This window comes from Polypterus senegalus, chromosome 10 (genome assembly GCF_016835505.1).
Source record: "Polypterus senegalus isolate Bchr_013 chromosome 10, ASM1683550v1, whole genome shotgun sequence".
NCBI classification, from domain to species: Eukaryota; Metazoa; Chordata; class Cladistia; order Polypteriformes; family Polypteridae; genus Polypterus; species Polypterus senegalus.
The window spans coordinates 19,979,185-20,000,968 of NC_053163.1; the positions used below are offsets into that span (position 1 = coordinate 19,979,185).

At 39.6% G+C, this 21,784-nt stretch overlaps 1 protein-coding gene across 2 annotated transcripts in view; it reads right to left on the reverse strand.

The window, feature by feature from the left end:
* Positions 1-366: 366 nt before the first annotated feature.
* The window catches only part of LOC120536896 (protein shisa-9B-like), a 196,455-nt gene continuing 175,037 nt past the window's right edge, over positions 367-21,784 (reverse strand). The window contains exons 4-5 of one of the 2 annotated variants that reach the window (XM_039765444.1): positions 16,175-16,353; positions 367-594 (exon numbers count right to left, since the gene is read on the reverse strand). In XM_039765444.1, coding sequence (XP_039621378.1) covers positions 565-594; positions 16,175-16,353 — 209 coding nt within the window. In that variant the 3' untranslated portion in view covers positions 367-564. Of the gene's footprint in view, positions 595-13,668; positions 16,354-21,784 lie in introns of those variants that run through there. The other variant, XM_039765443.1, reaches the window with a different exon arrangement.

The window sequence follows — 21,784 nt, forward strand, 5'->3', positions numbered from 1 at the left end:
ACAATATACTGTGTGTCTCTTCGTGTGTGAGTGTGAGTGTATATATACTGACATACAGTTCCACGTAAAAGTCAATACACCCCTGGCCAAATTACATATTTTCTTGACATTTTGAGTAAAAAATAGTAAATACAACTTCAACAGCAAACAAGTTAAAATGTAATTTTAATGAAAATCTTAATGTATAGTTACAATTTATCTAATGAATTAAAAAAGTAAAATAAAATTTAAATTGCAAATATGTGAGCATCCAACTTAGTAACGCCAAATGCCAAAACTTGCACCTTGCAAACATATTTTGTAGCCAACTACAAGTTGTTGAATTCTTGATTTGTCATTTTTCCCCCTTCTTCATTGCAGATTGCTTCCAGCTGTGAGATATTCTTGGCCTGTCTTGCATGTGCAGCATCTTAAAGATCTACCAACAGATTTTCAGGGATGTTCAAGTCTCGGGACTGTGAGGGCAAGTCCTTGTGTTCACTTTTACCTTAGGTACATCATAGAAGATTTCAATATGTGTTCTTGTGTCGTCCTCTCATTGTAGAAGCCATCCTTTTTTTCGCATCAATCTCCTGACTGACTTGTCTGACATTCCTATCATGGATTTGTAGATAGATAGATACTTTATTAATTCACATACTCCAGCAGCATACTGATAAAGAACAATATTAAATTAAAGAGTGATAACAATGAAGATATTACAGACAGACATACAATTTTGTATAATATTAACGTTTACCTAGGTGGAATTGAAGAGTCGTATAGTGTGGGGGAGGAACGATCTCCTCAGTCTGTTAGTGGAGCAGGACGGTGACAGATACTTCATGGAATGCATTCTGTAGTCACACAGTGTTTCCTGTGCCCACAATCCTCAACTCTAATAGACCCACCCCATACCTAGTGGTTCACAATGTGTTTTCTCCTTCAAACTAAATTTTTGTGGTTGTGGCCCGCGAGTTTAATTTGAACTTCATCTATCCACAGCACATGGTTCCAAAGTGTCTCTATCTTATGCAGGTGTTATTGTTGGTGATGAGATTGCAGTTAAGGTTTCCTTCTGAGGGCTTTTCCATGATGGCCGTGTCTGAGTGAATAACGTTGCACTGTAGAGCAGTGCAGTACCACTTCTTTCTTAGTTAAACCTTCCTGTAGGTCCCTTGCAGTCAAATGGAGGTTTTGCTTTGCCTTCCTTGTGTTCTGTTTGTCTGTTTTCTTGAATTTCCAAATCTTGTCTTGGCCTCCACTACATTTTTTTTATCTCAAAGCAGAACCGTTATTTTTCAGAAAGCGAACAATGTTATCAGTTTAAGTTAGGTTAGCTTATCAATGAAGTTTCTTAGGTTGTGTAATTTATATGTACGTTAAAGTATCATTATGTCTGGTGGATCTTGATTTAAATACTGTACCTGTTTTTTTTTTTTTTTTGCAGTTTATATTGCTGTTAGTATTTAAAGATTCTCCTATGTTTCAGGTTTTGTTCTGATCTGTGCCACTTTTAATTACAATTCATTTCCCAAGTCCTCTGATACTGATAATTCTGTTTTATCTTTACAGAAGATTGAATTGTACAGTACCCACATGCTGCTGACTCAATACAACACAAAGCAATCCACAAATGGTAAATATCAATATAGCAGATTTTTAAGCTGACAGGAAGTTGAAATTTCACTTACTGCTAACTAATCACTAACTTTGATATGTGCGTTTTCATTCATTTAATATTATGACCTACAGCAACCCTTTAATGTAAGAAACTGCTTCATTAAATGCATGGATGAATGACCAGTAGGAATAATTGCTTTGACATGGCCGTATTCATGCTGAAATGTCCGGTAGGAAAATAATTAAGTCAAATGATGAGTGTGTCCTGTGATGGGCTGATGCCCCCCTCCAGGGTTTATTCCATGTTTCCTTACACCCAGTGCGGCCTTCAGCAAATAAGCGGGTTAAGTGATGGGTTATTGGATGGAAGTAATCACATGGCTACATGCTTTTGACTATTGCTTGAAATTACATTTCCCTAATGGGAAAATCTTTAGCACCATAACCTCTATTTTAAAGCTTCTGGGTTCTAACTACAGTTATTATGACCTGTTGCATTTATTGTCACTGCTGGTCACTTGTATGTTTCCATGGTGGGGGTTAGATGAGCATGCATTTCTTTACTCTCAGCTTATGACATCTGTTAAGGAACACAGATCCCCCAGAGAGACCAGGTCTGTCTAATCTCCTGATGTCCTTGTGTAGTCCTCTGATCTCGTTTGACAGAGGCGGCAGGCCTTTATGTTAAACCAGTCTTAGAGGTGATAGGGTAGCACATGATTGATGGCTTTATTATAGTCCTCTGTTCATCTCACCAGGCCGCAAAACAACTCCCTGTTCTCATTACTTGTCATGTTCCTCTAGTAAATGTCTGCTTCTATCCCCTTCCTCTGGCTTGACGTTTTTGTTGTTGATTTGTTATTTATTGTTCGTTTGAACACATCAAGCAAATGGAAGGATGGATTTCCTGGTGCCATTAGTGGCCATGAGAAGATGAATTTGATGAATTTTGCTGTCATGTAGATCACTTCTCTTCTGAGGTATAATAGATGATGTGTCTTGTTTCATGACTTTGAGCCCGCTGTGTACCCAGAGAGTTTTGTTTCAGCTGCCTTCATCACAGACATCTGAGCATCTCTCTGATAATCGGGATTATTCCATCCAGAAACGTCTGAACTGTGTTGTTTTCTTTGTCTATTTTTTAAGCGTTTCTCCACAATTTCTTGTCAAGGAATATGTCCTTGGCTGGCATGGGGGCGAAGTGGTAGCACTGCTATATTGCAGCAAATAGCTTGGTGTTAGAGTGCCGTGTACTCCCTGTGTGGAGTTTGCATGTTCTTGTTCCTGCCTTGTATCCGATGCTTTGCTTAATCCACTCCTTTGTCAAAAATTATGTGCCTTAACAAACCACATGAAAATAATTTTATTATTCATGTTGGTGCCACCTCAAAGTCCACTGATTGACAGATGAGAACTGTTTCACTATGAGGGCAAACTGCTTTTGGCGAGTGTTTTATTTCCTTTTTTGTAGCGTTAACTTCATTTTATATACAGTAGCACATCTGATAAATTATCTGAAATGTGTCCAGTTATGAATACTTCATACAAATGTTCATATGTATTATGATTACTGCCAAACATCTGAGATCTTTTTTATGTAGATGATGAGAGGAGCGTACACAGTTTGTAGAAATACTAGTAGGAATCAATGCTGTAGTCATGTGCTGTCTTACAGACAGGAAAGTGAAATTTCTGAGTCGGAATTTTCACGAGTGCCCCACAAAGTTGGAGCTCCAACTTGAATAATTCAGAATTCTCCTAGTTGTTTTAAAATTTAAAATATAACCTGGTCAGCTAAACTGGATTTGGAGCAATGTGATACACTTTGAATATATTATTTTCACTAAAAAAATAACAGCATATCTTAAATTTAATTTTATAGACCAAGTAATACATTAAGAGCCACTTCACATTTGTTGTAAAAATCCAACAAGAAACTCATGTGGACACAATGAAGAACTTCACAAGTTGAACACTGAAAACTGAAAAACTCAGATACTGTAAGTGTGAATACAGCATAAAGCCACCGGCAAACTGTAAGCAATTTTGTTTTTGTTGTGCATGGATCACAGTTATCATGATAATACATATAGGAGCAGAGGAATGTATAGAATGCTTTTGACCTGCTTACTAACTAGAGTGATCATTGTAAATCTCATGAATCTGTTACACTTTTACATTTTTCCCAGATGTAATAAATGTTCATATGTGTCTTATTTAATGGTAAGCTACTGTATGTGTTTCACATCAGAAAACAACTGTTTGATTCTTTGAAGTCAATTTGGCAAGTTAGTAAAATTACTGTCTTCATTTTTATTATTTACCACAACACCATTTTGTTTTTCGTGGTTCTCTTCCTTTTGTGGTTTTAACTGTTAGCACTGAACTGGGAATAGCTATGCATGTGTCCCCAGAAGTCACGCCTGATCCCATCATCGATGCAGTAGCTTAACAGTCACAGAGACACATTCACTGTCCATTTTTGTGGATACAAACATTTCATAATGCTTATTTAAAAAACACTTTTTATTTCGTCATTGACTTTGAGTTTGCCATGTCTTTTTGGCTGAGGCCAGTGCTTTTGTCTCTTATTATCTGATGCATTCACTTCCTAGTCCTTCTTAAGCTTCTGTGTTTATAAATTGTTTTTGTCTGTACGTTTCCTGAGTGTTAGGGTACTCATAGAGCACAAACACGAAATATCAGCAGAGTTTATTTGCAGCCTTTGTCTATTTTCATAAAGCGTTTGACTCAGCTGTTCGAGCTGCCCGGTGGGACATCCTGAGGGTTCACGGGATCCCCTCGAGGTTGCTGGATATCATGGCCGGCCTGTACACTGGTACTGTGAGTGCTGTGCAGAGTGGAGGCAGGACCTCTGCGTTTTTCCCAGTTGATTCTGGGGTTCGTCAGGGGTGTGTTCTGCTCCTACTCTGTTTAATGCTTGTATGGACTGGCCGTTGAGTAAGGTCGTGGGGTCAAGTGGCTGTGGGGCATCTGTTGGTGAAGAAAGATTCATGGATCTTGATTTTGCTGACGATGCTGTGATCTTCGCGGAGTCAATGGAGGCTCTGATCGGGGCGCTCGGGAGACTGAGTGAGGAGTCTGAATGTCTGGGCTTGCGAGTGTCCTGGATAAAAACCAAAGAGCCAGGCCTTTAATGACCTCTTGGGCACAGCCATCAGCAGTGTGTCTGTCTGCGGAGAGAATGTCGACCTTGTTGAGAGGTTTACTTACTTTGGCAGTGACATTCATGTCTCTGGTCACTCTTTCTATGAATTCAGTAGACGGACTGGGAAACCATGGAGGCTCATGAGGTCGCTGGAAAGGGGTGTGTGGAGCTCCTGATAGCTATGCAAAAGGACGAAGGTCCAAGTCTTTAGAGTCCTGGTGCTTCCTGCCTTGCTATATGATTGTAAGACATGGACTCTATCCAGTGACCTGAGACAAAGATTGGGCTCCTTTGGTACTGTCTGTCCGGAAAATCCTTGGGTACCGTTGGTTTGACTTTGTTGAGCTGTTGCTCATGGAGTCCCGAATGAGGCACATTACCTGCATTGTGAGGGGGTGTCATTTACGGCACTACAGCCATGTGGCGCGTTTCCCCGAGGGTGATCCGGCTCATAAGATCCTCATTGTTGGGGACCCAATTGGCTGGACCAGGCCAAGGGGTCACCCACGAAATACCTGACTGCGGCAGATAGAGGGTCATTTCCGGAGGGTAGGACTGGACCACGTGTCTGCCTGGGGGGTTGCCAACCGGGAGCCCGAGTTGTTTTGACGTGTAGTTGGTGCAGCAACGCACAGTACCAGTGCATGCTCCCCAACCTGACTTGACTTGCTGATGTAAACTTACATCTTATGTGTCAAGGAACACTAATTTAAGTTATTTTCTCTTGGTAGGTATTTTTGGGTCCTTTTGTTTTGGTACTTCTTTAACGTTGCATTTTTTTTTTATTTTGAAGTCCTGTTGCTATGACATGAAAAAGAATTTCTGGGGGCTATGTACCCGTAAACCACTTTCGATTATATCATAGGTGAGACTGCTTATAAGCTATTCTTACAAAGCCTTCATTGTCTAAGCTGGGGGATATTGCGGCTACCATTTGCAATTTATGATTTTACTTTCTGTTGTTTGAATTTTTGAAGTCCCTCTTTGGCAAGACAAACGATAAGTTTGATTTATTTGGTCTGTAGCGGTGCTGCATGAATAGCAATGTTTTAAATATGTTCTGTGCTGAGTCGCATCTTTCATAGTGTTGTCCCATTTATATGGTCTACTGTATGTGTGTCTGTGTAAATATTGTCCCCTGGAAAAAAAGGGGGAAGAATAACGCCATGGAACCGTGACCCCTCGTGATAATTTTCCCTGTCAAACCCACCAATTCCATCCGGATCATTGCTATTTAAACAGGAGGACGAAAACAAAAGAATCATCTACAAAACACAAGACGCCAGACAGTAACAACACGTAAAACCCCGGGGTTCTGGATTAGACAAGAGAAGCTGAGGATTATACGGTGAGACTGTTCTTTGATGTTTGGGGAGAGGAGCCAGTCAACAATTTCATTCAAGTATAATAACCGTAGGACACTTACCAGCTGGACAAGGTTCACATTCACTAATCATTCTCCGTCTAATCTTTTGGAGTTTTATGTGTGTCTTCAAGTTTTCTGGCTTTGGCAGCAGTGAAATATATATGTCATTTTATTGTTTGTTAATTTTTACCATCAATGTATATACACCTTATTAATACTGTTTGCTTTTGCTTATTTAACCGTCAATTGGGGAAGCTATTTGAAAGAGGTGTGGCTTGTCTGGTCTGAATTTTCCTCACTTTGCCAGGCCACGGGTCTTGGTGGTGTAGCTTTTGTTCCAGACGAGTGGATCAGCCGTTTCGGGTCTTAACTCGTACTTTGTTTGTGACTACATTTCTAGACCTTACCTTTCTTCCTGACACCTGTGTGGTGTCAGAACATAGAAAATAAGCGATTTCTTCAGTTCGTATGAGTAATTTTGTTTGTAAGAACAACTGTTAAGATATGACATGACATTGTTATAAGATGTTCAATAGGTGCCACGTTGATTTATCCTCTTGAGTGACTGATACTTCCTGTAGTCCTGCATTTGCCCCTGTCAATTAAAGGCTCCAGATCCATACTGTTACAAAGTCCATCATTGTTTACCCTTTACAAGTATTCAATATGTGGCTCACCACTGGTAAAGTCACCACAACTAGTGGCATTGCCACAAATATGGAGTTTGGTGAAATTTTTACTTGTGTGTCTAACCGATATCCAGCACATTACTCGTCTGAAGTGCTGTAACAGCAGCGTATCTTTAATGTTGTCCAGCAATATTATCTGGCAATGCTAAAAGAAAGCAACAAACAGGCCAGCAGTAATGATAACTTACTTTGATATTTATTTTTTTTCAAGTCATACAAAGAACAAGAATTGAATTCATTACCAAAAGACATCTTTGTAAAGCCATTGTTTAAATGAGCAAAGAAATGAAAGAGAACTACTTTATAGGGTGGGAGGGAAGCACACACATCTGCCTTGCAGCAGTTATGGGGGCAACTTCACAGTAGGGCGCAAAAGGAAGTGGCACCTGGAACTCTGGGCCACGAGGGTCAAGACTAAAGCTTTAAAGAAACAAACAAACAATAGAATGTCAGGCGCTTTCTGCTTTAATGCATTTTAAGATATTTTTTTCTAGCAAAAAGTATTGCATTTTGACCAGAAAAGGGAGGATGTGGCATCTTTGTAGAGTACTTTAAGCTCTAAGATGTGCAGTTGATGGTGAAGCCTGTCATAATTCTGGCATGCCATGACCTGCATTGGCAAAAACACATTTCCTTATTAAGGAATATAAACTGGCTGGACTATTACTAATGTTGCGGTTTCTTGTGATTCAAAAAGAAAAATCTTTTTCACTCAAACCGAAGAGAGATATTCTGATCCAACAATGTTTATTGTCAATGTAGACCTAAACTGGTCACAAGAATTTAATATGAATGAAGGAATCAATGAATGGTTCCTGGTGATCTCATACGTTTTATTGCTTTGCCGGTAATCCCCGGCCTATATAGCTATGGCCCTGCTAATTATTGCTTTCAGTAATATATTACGGTATATTCTTGCAGTTGTGAAGCTTTACATCAAATATAATTTTTAATTCATTACTTATTAACATAAACAATTAGCGTTGTGCTCCATTCTTGATTGGAAAAGTGGTATTTACACTGGGTGCAAAACACTTGATAATAAACGGAGTGAGGTTATGGGCTCAATTAGCTTTTCTGATTGAAGTTTCCTCCGTAGAAACAAAGTTTTAAAAAATCATTTGAGATTTCTTCCCTGTGGTAAATGATGAGGAATATTTAAATGGCATTGGGAAGATCTTTTGATTCTTCAGTTTAATGAAAGAGCAGTAATTTATTTTGGGTTGGCAATTCATTGCAAGCAACAAAGGATCTCCGCAGTGCTAAAGGAAATTGGGATTACAATCGTTTGTGTAATTCCAGTGGAACCATGCAAGTCGTCTTTATTCTTTATAAAACATTATTTATTAGGGTCTCCAGTTGAATTTTTTTTGGAAATGTATTTTCTAATGTTCTGATGGTAAATCAACTTGAATGTTGGTTCATCCTTTAAAAATATTACACATGGTGAGTAAAACACTGTCAACATCTTGGGATTTAAAGGGGCATGATAGGGCAGCACTTGCAAGGGCAACATATACAAGCCTGTGTAATGAAAAGGAGGTTGACATGGTGAGCAGTAAAGCAACACATTTCAAAAGACAACCAGTATGTCAATATTGCATTTTACACTTAAAGCAGACACTTTCTCTTGATTATGGATGCCTCAGTAATTCAAAGCAGTTTGTACTTGTTTCTTTTGTTTAAGCAAGTGGCAAGATTTAATAGTAAAGCAGATTTTGATTCTCTAAGGACCCTTTACAACCTCTGAATGTTTCGATTTTGAAATTACTATCAGGCGCCACTCTTAAAACATAGCAGAAAGCTTTTTAAGGCAAACTAGTGATCATCAGTCCCTCATGCTTTCCATTTCACGGGGTATCAAGATCTGCCAATTGAATGACTTTTTAAAGGCTAATGACCACTTACTGCTGTGTCACAATATCAATATTTTTGTCAATTTCTACAATAATTTGGAAATACTAGTTGAACTTGTGTAAAATTGTGCAGTTTGGAAAAATATTATTAATCCAGACATCCATCCATCCATCCATTTTCTAACCCGCTGAATCCAAATACAGGGTCACGGGGGTCTGCCGGAGCCAATCCCAGCCAACACAGGGCACAAGGCAGGAACCAATCCTGGGCAGGGTGCCAACCCACCGCAAGACACACACAAACACACACACACACCAAGCACACACTAGGGCCAATTTAGAATCGCCACATAAGCCCAGATATTTGCTGTGTGGTACCTGCAAGTGGTGCACTTGCTGATGACACCAGATACGATCTCACTAAGTAATGGGCCACTACACACCACCCAAAAAGAGTGCATATCCTGCCAACCACACCAAGTGTTTTGTTGTGGAGTAGGTTTGACATGCCATGATCCAATCAAGTTCAGACCTTTACACTATTGTAACTGCAGGTGGACAGTCGTGGACCTGCAACATTTGAATTATAAAGGCACTCACCACAGCTACACCTTAGTGATTTGAGCAATAGCAACGACTCCTATGCGTCTGTGCGCAGGAACGACCTCCAACCTGTTGTAAGTGGTGCACTTTGCGATGAACCCTGCACAGCACTAAGAGGCCACTCCGCTCCTGCTGACTATGCCAAATGTGTTGTCATGGAGTGGGTCTAACATACCCCAGTCTGTCCTCGTCTAAACATTTGCACCGTAGTAACTTCCAGTGGTCAGCTACAAAGCAGTGATGTTTGGATTGCAAAGGTGCTGAGCAGTAGCTCCTTAACACTTCAAAAAATAGAAACTGCCATGCTTTCGTGTGTAGAAATAGACCTCTGAGCTACTGTTAGCAGCAGTGCACTTCCTGGTGACGTCAGCTGAGCTCTAACTCGGCCCTTACAGCAGGTTCGATTCATCTCAAACTCCTTAAATAGCAGAGTGGTGTGTGTGAATTCTACACAGTTCAATTAACTCAGGAAACATAGCATCTCTGAAATAATGAAATTCCATAATGGCATGTTGATCTTCAAGCCAGATTCTTTGTAAGCATTAATGATCTTTGTTAACGAGCTCCTTCCTGAACCCTGGGAGACAAAGAAAATATTCAGCATGATTTCCAAATCAAGATTACCTTATGCATGCTTTGGTTCAGATCCGATGCCAAGTGAGATATTAGTCAAACACAGTAAGAACAAAATGGGGAGAGGCAGAACCTGCGGAAAACCTTTGCTCACATGATTAAACAGACTTTTTAGAAATTACATGAACCTAAGAAAACCTTTTCATTGTCAAGTATAATCTTTATGTTTTTAAGTCGTTCATTCAGAAAAAAGCTTCCAGTTTATATTACAAAATATTTGAATCAACAAATATTGAAAACACTGAAAGAGTGAAGAAGCCCTTATAAATGAAGCGAACACACACCAAACAAAAAGCACGTTACAGTGACCCTCTCATCTCCCTTGGCATGTGGTTTCTCTTGCTGGAGTTAAAGAATGCATTTTCCTGTCTTTGTCTTCAAAGTCTTTCAGGCCCCACTAACTTTGCAGAGTTCCAAGTAGGCGAGACAAAATGCGTAGAGATATTTTTTAATTTTCGTTTTCCCAAAAAAACGGCAGTTGATTTACTCCAGGAAGTCCATGCCTTTCAAGCTTGTCGAATGGTGTTTGTAGCTGTGAACTGTACAGACTCATGCGATTTCCACAAAAGGCACTGTACAGTTGAGAGAAAAAGTGCAACAGGGGACACAAGCAATGAAGAATAATCTCCATCTACAAATCCTCCTAATGTCATCATTTTATCGTGCGTAACTGTGTTTAACATGACAGTACTACAAAAAATAACTTTTACATGATATTAGTACATTTTTTTCTTAAAGCTTTCTTTTCATTTCTAGAAAAAAAACATCCGGCAGCTGCATAGTCTGAACAAAGACGTCAATATAAACTATTTGTCCTTCGTTCGTATTTCCTTACATTTCCACCGAGACTTTTGACACACTCGTCTGTCGAGTCAGACTTCAAAAGGTTGAGAGGCTACAACAGAATTGTATGTACTTTCATTTTCATTCATTTATAGTTGCTTTTTGAGAAAACAAAACTGATCATCGGTACAACGTGGATGGTAGCCAGAAGGTGCCAGGGTCTCATTTTTTCTTCAAATCATAGACATGACTCTGCTCAGTATTACCAAGCACAATGATATTTGGCCGAACCCCACCACCCTCATTGGTTAGTTTAGGTTAGAGAGACTGTTATCATTCCCGATGGAAACTTGTTGTTGGTCATCCTTGGCTTTTCTTTTCCTCATTGTTTGTCATCAAACTGCAATCCTGGTGATTTTCTTTTTGCTGTATTAAGTGTAACAACTAAAGAAAGACAACAAGCTGGTATCTGTGCAGCAGACGTGTATTGTGGTTTCTTTTCTACATTTAGAAATTGGACTTTATTTGTAGACTAAAGTTAAAAAAAAGTGAAACATGAAATCCACCCTTATTCATGTGGACTATAAAGCTGCTGAGTTTGTTTGTGCGGCAGTTAGGAGGGAGGAAGAGCTCAGCTTTCTGCTGGAGGTTCAGCGTGTCAGCTCAACATTCTAAAATGTAGACGTATACACCATGGACTGCTAGAGCAAACCTATAAATAAAAATCCGAGATCAGGCGATAGCCAGCTGGCAAAGTAAGCAATCATTGGAAGCTACGCAGATATAAATAGATAAATGATGATGCTTCAATTAGATAGCAGAATCCAAGGGGGGTAAATTCATTTATAAAGACATGAGTGTCTCGCAGAACTTATTTAGGCAAGTATTGTTCTGCAATACGTTCCTCATAATTAAAAATGTGAATAAAATGATTTTTTTTTTGTTATATGCTACAAACTCCCACATCTTTACAAAGTATACCAAAACAATTTATTTCTTGAGGATTATTGTGATATTACTGAAAAATCGAACCGCCTACTTGATGAAGTAATCATCTATCATGATAAGAATTGTGTCCATCTGTCATGTGATTACTCGTGAACCACTAGGTTCTTAAGTAAAAGCTTATTACATGATACTGATGAAGAAACACATTTGGGTGGTGTCAAACTCTGCAGTTATTGGGGTCTGTGTCTTTCTTACATCAAACTATTCAAGTGCGTGACAAAATACAGTGCTACCCACCATGATGACACAAAAAAGACGTCCAACTGTGACAGCTTCCGAGTGTCAAGCCAAACATTAGAGGTGCTTGAGCAACGAAAAACAATGAGATGTAAGCCTGTTTTTTTAAAGCTATTGAGCAGCTGACTAATACTTTGACTCATTGACATGACAATGACATAGAAACGAGAAGCAAGGTGATCATCAAATACTCGTAACTTCTGCCTATATGCAAACATTACTTTTACATTCTTATATCAATGTTTGATTGAGGAACACTACTTTCAAAACAGCGACGGGGCTCACTGTGGGATGATATTTTCGCATACTAAAAGCAAAAGAATGTTTGGCCCCAATGGAAATGTTCATTCAGCTTACTCAATAAGAACCACCTTTATTTGAGGACTTGAGGTCCACATTTCCTAGTATTATAAAAGCATTATAGTTTTCTCAAACCCATGTAGTCCTATCCGTGATTGCAGAGGACTAGTTCCTTTCCCAGAAGCACTGAATAGAGTGCTGGTCCTTTACAAGGCCCACACACACACACACACTCTCAAACTCTCTGGACTATTCAGCCCTAGTAATAATTGTGTTTACGTGTAAATGATTGCCAGTATTACACTATAACCCCAAGCACAACTAATGATCATCAGCGATTTTGAACTGAAGACAGGCCACTCGACCAATGAATGAGGGGGAGAGGTGAATCTTTAATTCAAAAGCATGATCCCATTTGAATTTGTTTTCTGTTTGTGCACTGCTCTGATTTTATAGAAGTATATACATTTTAAAAGATTTAGCAAAAAGTGCACGTGTTTTGTATGTTGCGAGTGTACATCTGGTTGACTTGACAAGTGGATTATACCACTTGGGTAACATGGACATTTTTATATCGTTTTCTTTTGTCAAGTACTTATCTATACAGATGACCGTTCAGGAGAATACAAATTTATCTTGGTCATCACTACATGTCACGTGGGGTACGTAATACAGGGTGAGTCAAAATTATGTTAACACTAATGGTACTGCTATGTCTATACTTATACACAATTGTTGTGGACAATTTATGTGCCACATATGGTACATGTGTTGAACATGATGGCAAACAGGCTGAGACATTCCTGTTAATCTTCTTGCACATATGAAGTATGTTTTGTGAATAAATTGTAAATGTTAACATAATTTTGACTCACTCTGTATATTAAAAAAAAATATATAATTTCTGTGTGGCATATTTCTTCAGTCTGTAACTCCGAGTTAAGAAGTGTATATTTGTTGGTGTGTTTATATATATTTACACCCTCACATAAGTATTTCTTGGTACATTTAGCCATTCTTGAATTTCATTATTGTTTGGCGGACATTTTGTTACTCTTAACTCTTGCTTCTACCTTCAGATTTATTATTGTTGTCCCATGACTTGGAATTAAATAAGGTTACTGTAAGGTAAGGTAACTAAAGGGCCTCAGTTTCAGGAAGGGCAGCCAACCAGCCTTATTGAACATAACACTTAAACCTGCACAGAGAGAAATGTATTATTGCCCAGAGGGGACTGGGTGGTCCCATGGCCTCTGAACCGCTGCAGATTTTATTTTTTCTTTCCAGCCGTCTGGAGTTTTTTTTTTTTGTTTGTTTGTTTTTTCTGTCCTCCCTGACCATCGGACCACCTTACTCTTATTCTATGTTAATTAGTGTTGTCTTATTCTTATTTTGTCTTTTATTTCTCTTTTCTTCATCATGCAAAGCACATTGAGCTACATTATTTGTATGAAAATGTGCTGTATAAATAAATGTTGTTGTTGTTATTGTACGTTCCACGAAGATGCATTAATGAGCAGTGCAGCATTACCTTTTAGTTTTATTTGTCTGTATTGCAGTTTTTTTGACTTTGCTCAGATCCCCAACTTGACATTTATTTGACACTTTCAGACGTTCCTGAAATCTTCCTCCTTATATTCCTCATTAAAATCACAATGTCCTGCTGTTAGTACTTACATTTACATTTGTGTATTTGTTCATTTGTACAGATTTTACATATGTAAGATCTCAGAACTCTGCATTTAGTTTTTCATTTATAGTTTTAGATTGCAGGTGAGTGTTCTGCAGGGCCACCTTACAACTTCACAGACCAGTATTAAATTCCAGTCTAATAGTGACCAATATGGAGTTGACATTTTCTCCCAGCATTCACGGTGGACTTCACAAGGTAAACTAGTTTCCTTGTCTGAGTGTGACTAGCCATAGTGTAGATGCCATTAAGGGTGGGTGGCTTGTGACTCTGATTGCGTCTAAACTTAATGCATCCTCCTATTTAAAACTGACACATTTATGTTTTAGAATGTATTCCTTTAGTTTGTTCACTCTTGGAACTGTGACGGTTTCTTGTTTTTTAATTATGTTTATTTGGAAGCTTTCATGTCTGTTTCATTTACACATTAACATTCTTTCAAGCCCCTACATTTTGTTTAGGTGTGTTGAGAAATGTCTTAACCCTTTAAAATGTGATCTTCCACATTTACTGTTGGTAGCTGTCAGGCGTCTTACTATTAACTCCTTTCCAAGATATTTCACATTTTGTGTGTTGGTTAATTGATTAAAACTTACATTCACATATTTCACACGTAAGTCCTCTATTTGCTTGGAGTGCTTTCACACAGCGTAATCCTTCGCAGAATTTCCAATTGAACATTTCTTATGTTCTTCAGTTCCTTTCTTTCCAGCATGCTTATTTCCACACAATTTAAGTTTATATTTCCAGCCTTCTGCCGACAGTCAAGTTGATTATTTCATGTTGGGATTAGTCTCTTCCTGTTCTATCATTTGGAATTTTGTAGCATGTCCAAAAAGTGCAGTGTTGATGCATTTGAAATATCAGTGTGACTTTCATGATTTGGATAGCTGTCTTAAAATGCCATCTGCTCTGAGAGAAAAAACGTGCCAAATGTGATGGTCAGCGTTAAATCTGACACCTTGGCCACCATCGCGACTCCAGGCCTTGATTACTATTGACGCTTTTTGTGGATCCCTCAGGACATAATGAAGTAAGATAAGCTCAAAGTAAAGGATTGGCTTTAAGATCTTGGCTGCTGCTTGTCACTCCATGCTGTGCATTGCTACGTGGGGTCCTAGAACACCCCTGGAATGGCAGAGATCTCAGAATTGATTTCTGCTCATGTATTTGCTCCTTTCTCTGCTAAATCATAGAGGATAAGGCTCAGTTTAGCAGTCACAGGTCAGAGTCAACATAAATACAAAAGTCCATGGCGAGACCATAATTCATGTTTTTGTTGTTGTGGGCCCAAGTGCTTAACATTGATCTGTCCACCATATAACAGAAGGGACTCTTAGTGAGGCCTACAGAACACCTGACCGATTTTCAAAGTTAAGGAAATGAGCTGCATGGTTGTAGGCTCAGATGTGGCTGTGTGATTTCACTTCTGCTACTAGAGAATTTTACGATAACGAGGCCTTGAGTGAGTACCATAGTTTGATTCCCAAGACAGCTGCAATAACCAGACACTATCTTTGCACTTTAATGCGTTTGTAGAGGTCCTTCAGTTCTAGATACAGACCCTGCCTGACTTGTGTCAAGGCATCCTTTGCTCAAGGGGTCACAGAGGGCTGGTACTCATAGATCACTGGCAGATCATCGTAGCCCATTTGCCTCTGTACTGTGGTTATTGTTTGTAGAATGCTCAGCACTGGGCCAGGCACAAATAAAATCAGGCTTTCAGTCTCACATGATCTCTTGGCATCGTCGACATTGGCACAAGAAGTTTTTATTCTTCACAACAAACCAATATAAAATAGGCTCCATTAAAGTGAATCATAGAAGAGAATTTCAGAATCCGTCGTAGGGAGACACCCATCCCTATGTGAGAATGCAACATGTTTGAAAGTGCTGAGAGAAGAGAAGTTGGCAAGTCTGCCACTGCAGTAGGTGGGTGGCAAAGAAAGAAGGGACTGCTGGGCACCCTTTGTGACGAGAGCCCCCAAAGTGTATCTTTTACACTGTGACTTCTGTCTTGCTGTTGGTGCTGTATGGCCTGTTAGCGTGTCCTGCTGACTGGGTCCCATAGCCCAGAGGTTGAGTGAAGAGCTCTGGCAGTGTCTCGATGCTGAACTGCCGCTTGTTAGTATAAGCATGACGCCGATTGCCCGTGTGAGTAGGAGGATGGTTCTTACTTGGGTCCCAGGCTTGGAAGGCAGAGCTGGATGTCAGAGGGTGTGTATTGGTTTTACTCACTTTAGTCTTCTGTGTGGGAGTGGAGGTCACTGCAATGGTCAGCGGGGTGTGAATATCCGACGTAGGCTGCAGGGATTTGTCCTTGGTATGTAGGCTTACAGGCTGAAATGTAGGTGTTCCTGGAGCCGTGATGTCTGCCATAGGAAAGCGTTTGTAATACTCGCTTGCAGCTGTTTCAGCTGTGGAGAGAAAAGAAGAAAGGTCATTAGAGAAGATGGGCATCTGCAGAACGAGGGGTTTTGTGTTTCACCTCATCATGTGAAGCTACTACAGCTCCTGAAATCAGTCTTTGTTACTTCTCAGTTTGGAAGAACAAAAGTCTAAAATGCATTTGGCACACCTGTACTGTATACCTGCCAGATGTCCGTCTAAAACTCAAAGTTCAGAGGTTACTGCTACTTCTCACTTTTCTGCTATTAGTAGCAGATTGGTTAAACTGGTAATACATAGCCATTTTGCACCTACAACAGACCCTCCACTATCAAATGGAATTAAAAAGTCCCAAGTAGAGAGCAACCATAAGCATTTTTAAAAACTGCAATAGCATAACATTCTTAGAAACCTAATGAGTGAATTTGTGTCTTCTATTTTTCTATTCATTTTGTAAAGCACTTTGAGCTACATTTTTTTGTATGAAAATGTGCTATATAAATAAATGTTGATTGATTGATTGTTTGATGAATCTCAGTTAGGTTTGCTGGTAGCTGGACCCTAGCCCAGCAACAATGGGTGCAAGACATAAACCAGCTGTGGACATGGCGTGATTCATTTACCAGACCAATGTGAAGAGAAAAGGCCATTCAGTCCAACAAAGCTTGGCCGTCCTATTTACCCAGATTGTCCAAAACAAAACATGAAATCGAGATCTGAACATCTGTAAACTCGTACTCTCTACCACACTACTTGGTTGTTTATTCCATGTGAATGTGTTTTTTTGCATGAAGAAAAACTTTCTAATATTTTTTTTGAAATCTGCCTTTACTAAGTTTCCAACCGTGTTCCATTTTCTTGTTGAAGTATTTATTTTAAGTAATAGCTGGCATCTACTTTACCAGTTCCCTTCATAATTTTAAATAATTCAGTCGTGTCACTTCTTAAACTCTGTTTGCTTTAATTGAAAAGATTCAACTCCTTTAGTCTTTAATTATAGTTCAAACCTCCAAAATCAGCCTAGTTGCTCTCTTCTGGACCTCCTGTGCCACTGTTATGTTATTTTTATAATATAAAGTTCCTGAAATGTGTGGTACGCTAGATGAATCCTCACCCTTGTGTTATGTAAGTTAAGCATAACCTCCTTTGACTTGTTACTCCACACACTGTGGACACTGCATACCCTGACAATCGATTAGCACTCTTGCTCAGTTCTGTACACTGTCTGGATATAGATAGTGACAAGTCCACTGTGACTCATAGATTCTTCTCATAAGCTGTACTTTCTAATTTCAACCCCCCTATGTGTATTCAAACCTGGCTCTGAGGCTATGGATCTGCGCTGGTATCCCGAAGGTTGCTGGTTCAAATCCCCATCACTGCCAAAAGAGATCCTACTCTGCTGGGCCCTTGAGCAAGGCCCTTAACCTGCAATTACTCCAGGGGTGCTGTACAATGGCTGACCCTGCGCTCTGACCCCAAGGGGTATGTGAAAACTAACAAATTCCTAATATAAGAAATTGTATAAGGCGAAATAAAGAAAAAAAAAAATATTCCTACTTCCTACATGTAATACTTTAGATTTACTTACATTCAGTTTCATCTGCCACTTATGTATTCAGCTGATCCTACATCCACCTAGTTTGGTATCGTCTGCAAATGTAGCCAACTTATTGATTATATTTCTGTCTAGATTGTTTGTTTATTAAAAAGGGTAGCAGCCCCAGCACTGACCCTTGAGGAACACCACAATTAACATCACCTACCTAGGAAAAAAAGTCCAGTTACCATAATCTTCTACTTTCTGTGTTTGAGACAGCTTTGTGTCCACCTACACACTACACCTTAAATTGGTTCACCGACAAAAGCACGATAGACATATGAGCGGCGACAAAACCGCAACTGACAAATGAGCACTGACAAACTCGCTAACTGGTTTTTCGACAAATGCGCGCCGACAAAATCTCGAGAAAGGCCAAGAGAGTGGGACGCATACGTGCGCATTATGTACACATAATGTGCTAGGTTATACAGTAACTGTATTCAAAGATGCGAATTGCACTGAGTTTAATCCTCCGGAAGATGTTGGGTCCGCTTTCGATGAACTGAGCGAGAGTAGACCCGACAATCTCCAGAATGTTTATGATTACTGGGAGGACAATTACATTGGTCGATTGAGACGCAATCGAAGAGCCAACCCATTGTTTCCTATCACCATGTGGAACATGCGAGAACGTGTTGCTGATGGCATGCCGCGAACAAATAACTCAGTCGAGGGTTGGCATAACGCATAATATACAAAGCGAAATTACCAGCAGTCAGGCAGCCAGCAAGTCTAACTACGCTCAACTATCAAGACGTCTTGCTGCAAGTCTTCCTACATATGCAGGGCGTGATCTTAAGGACTATTTGCGTGGCGTGTCTCATAATATTGACTTCTAAAATAAACATTACTATATATGCTTTAAACTAGTAATTCATATTTAATGAAACGTTCACGATTTTGTCTGCACGATTTTTTGGCGCGACTTTGACGCCGTATTTTAATGGGCGCTATTTTGTCGGTGCTCATGTGTCTATCGCACAAATGTTGGGTCACTCTTAAATTCCCACTTGTTTTAGTTTGTTTGCTAACCTCTTATCTGGTACTTTATCAAACGCCTTCTCTAAGTCAAGATAAATAATATCATTTGCATCTCTTTTATAATATGCTTTTGTTGTTTCCTTACAGAATTCCAAAGGCTGTGAAGAAAGAGGAAAGAAAAAGTAATGAGACAGGTAGCAAAGTCAGGGATTGAGACACAAGACTATCTAATTTGGATATCCGAGAATGTAACATATGTGTGATACCGAGTGCTAAATGAAAAGGCTACCCAGGACAACATCCTGTCTAGACAACGGTAATTTTGTGTAAGCTTTTCTAAGACTATCTACATCTAACGTTGCTATTATATTTTCTATTATACTTGTTTTTTATTTGTTTTATTTTTATATTTTAATAAATGCCATATTGCTTTTAGATTTCTATTCTTTTGTGTGGCGCTCTGCTGTTTTTTTGTGTAGCTGCCTTCACATAGCTTCTCCGCTGCTTTATAAACGAACGCCATATAAGGCCATCGTTTCTCCTTGCTTTGCAGTTCTGTACTGTTTTATTGTTTGTTTATTACGATTCCTTTAGTTATTGTGTAGCTATTCGAGACTTACTTTACTGTTCAGGTACACATTTCCTTTATTTAATCCGCGGCTTGTACGTTAGTTTTTGTTCGTTCATTACGATTATAGATATTTATTGATTCCCTTCTTTAGCTGACCGCCTGCTCATATAAGACGCTCCGCTGGTTTTTTGTGAAACAGCCTTTACACAGCTTCTCTGCTCTTTTATAAACGAACAACATATAAAGCCATCACCTTGTCAATTGTGTAATGCATTTTTTGAACAGGTTTGATGCATGGAAGTGATCACTCGTACTGCATTCAGTAAGTTCACGTGAGCTGCTCTCTTGTGTGATGTTGCGATGTCCACGGCTTTATTTAATGTTAGCTAATAGTTGTAATATGACGAAGCTGTGTGAGGTCACTTTTGAGAATGCAAGTATAGTTGTCCAGAAGAAAAGCAATCTTGCCTGAAATCAATGGCATCCTTTTGAAGGGTCTGTCCCTGAGACTTATTACTTGTCATCGCGCAGCAGAGCCTTACTAGAAATTGGAGGCATCTGAATTGAAATGGGAGATCAGAGGATATAAAGGGGATGTAAGGAATACATGGAGTGTGGAGAAACTCTAGAGACAGCGTGTGTATTAACTTGTGCATTTTTCTGTAAGTATTTGGTGGCAGCATGACGAAGTTGCTTCTGCAAGACCGCGTTAGCTGTGGAGCTCAACTCAGAGAATATTCTTTTCCTAACTTGTCAATTGTGTAATGCGTTTTTTGAACAGGTTTGATGCATGGAAGTGATCACTCGTACTGCGTTCAGTCAGTTCACGTGAGCTGCTCTCTTGTGTGATGTTGCGATGTCCACGGCTTTATTTAATGTTAGCTAAGACCCGACACTTAAAAGTTTCTCGCTACAGCAATTTTAACTCCATTACAAAGTGATCCAAAGTCTTGTTTATTCCTCGTGTCTTCTCATTAAACTTGTATCTCGCGAATAAAGTATTTGGTGTTTTTCTTCAGCGCTCTTTGGGAGCTCTTCCTTCTTTTCTATGTACTGCAGTCACAGTCAGTTCACGTGATTACGTGGGAGGCGTGATGATGTCACACGCAACTCCGCCCCCCACAGTCATCGAGCTAACGTCCATTACAGTATATGGATAAAAATAGGTTCCAGTTATGACCATTACGCGTAGAATTTCGAAATGAAACCTGCCCAAGTAAGCTGTAAGGAATGAGCCTGCCAAATTTCAGCCTTCTACCTACATGGGAAGTTGGAGAATTAGTGATGAGTAAGTGAGTCAGTGAGTGAGTAAGTCAGTGAGGGCTTTGCCTTTTATTAGTATAGATTAATACAAAATATAAAGTAAAAATATGTAAAACAAATTAAGTTGCATTTTACCTTTGAAAAGAATCATGGCTGGTGTGAGGGAGACGAGAGAGAGGAGAAGAGGAGCAGGAGGAGGAGGGTTATTGTGTAGGACAACTTTTCTCTCTAACTGATGGAATGTCTGCTATCTCTTGGCTCACTGGAATCTTTTTCTTTTTTTTTAAACCTATTCAATGACAGTTGCTTTTGCCTGAAGAGTCACTACACTTGGACACAAAATTTTAAAAAATGCTTTACGCACTGTAAGGTTTCTAAACTCTTTGGCGATTCCCCCCAACTGGACAACACGTGAAAGAGTGTCCCGAAGCGACCATAGCCTCCCAGCGCTGTAGCAGTTCACCAAAAAAGCGAATCCGAAAAGATTGCAGTCAAGCAATAAGCACCTGCTGTCAATGGGTGATGCAAGGAACATTATAAATGCAAGAGCACAGTATTACTTAGCCACTAACCTGACCCTTCCTGATTGCTGTGTCTCTGTATAGGAGAGTGGCAGATCCCACTACAATAAATAACCGTGCTGTTCCTGTTTTACACTGAATAAAGCTGGTGTTGCTACAGTACTGAGACTCAGCCTCATGTTTTGGGGTGCAAGACAGGGACTCGCACATTACAGCACACACACACGTGGTCACCATGCTATAGTAAACAGTATATGCTCATACGGATGTTGACTATATAAGTGAGGCACACCGACTGAGAAGGAGCATGGGAGACGATTACCCACAATCCCCACGTGACGGTCACCGGACAAAGTGTATACTTACTACTCGTATTGCAAGACCTCGCTCATTTATCAAGTTAAAATTTATTAAAAACTAGCAGATTACCCAGTGGCTTCGCTCACTGAGTGGAAGGGAAAAATTTGTGGTTCTCATGAGGCAACGGCATTAATGACCCAATTCTATAATAGATTTGCCCC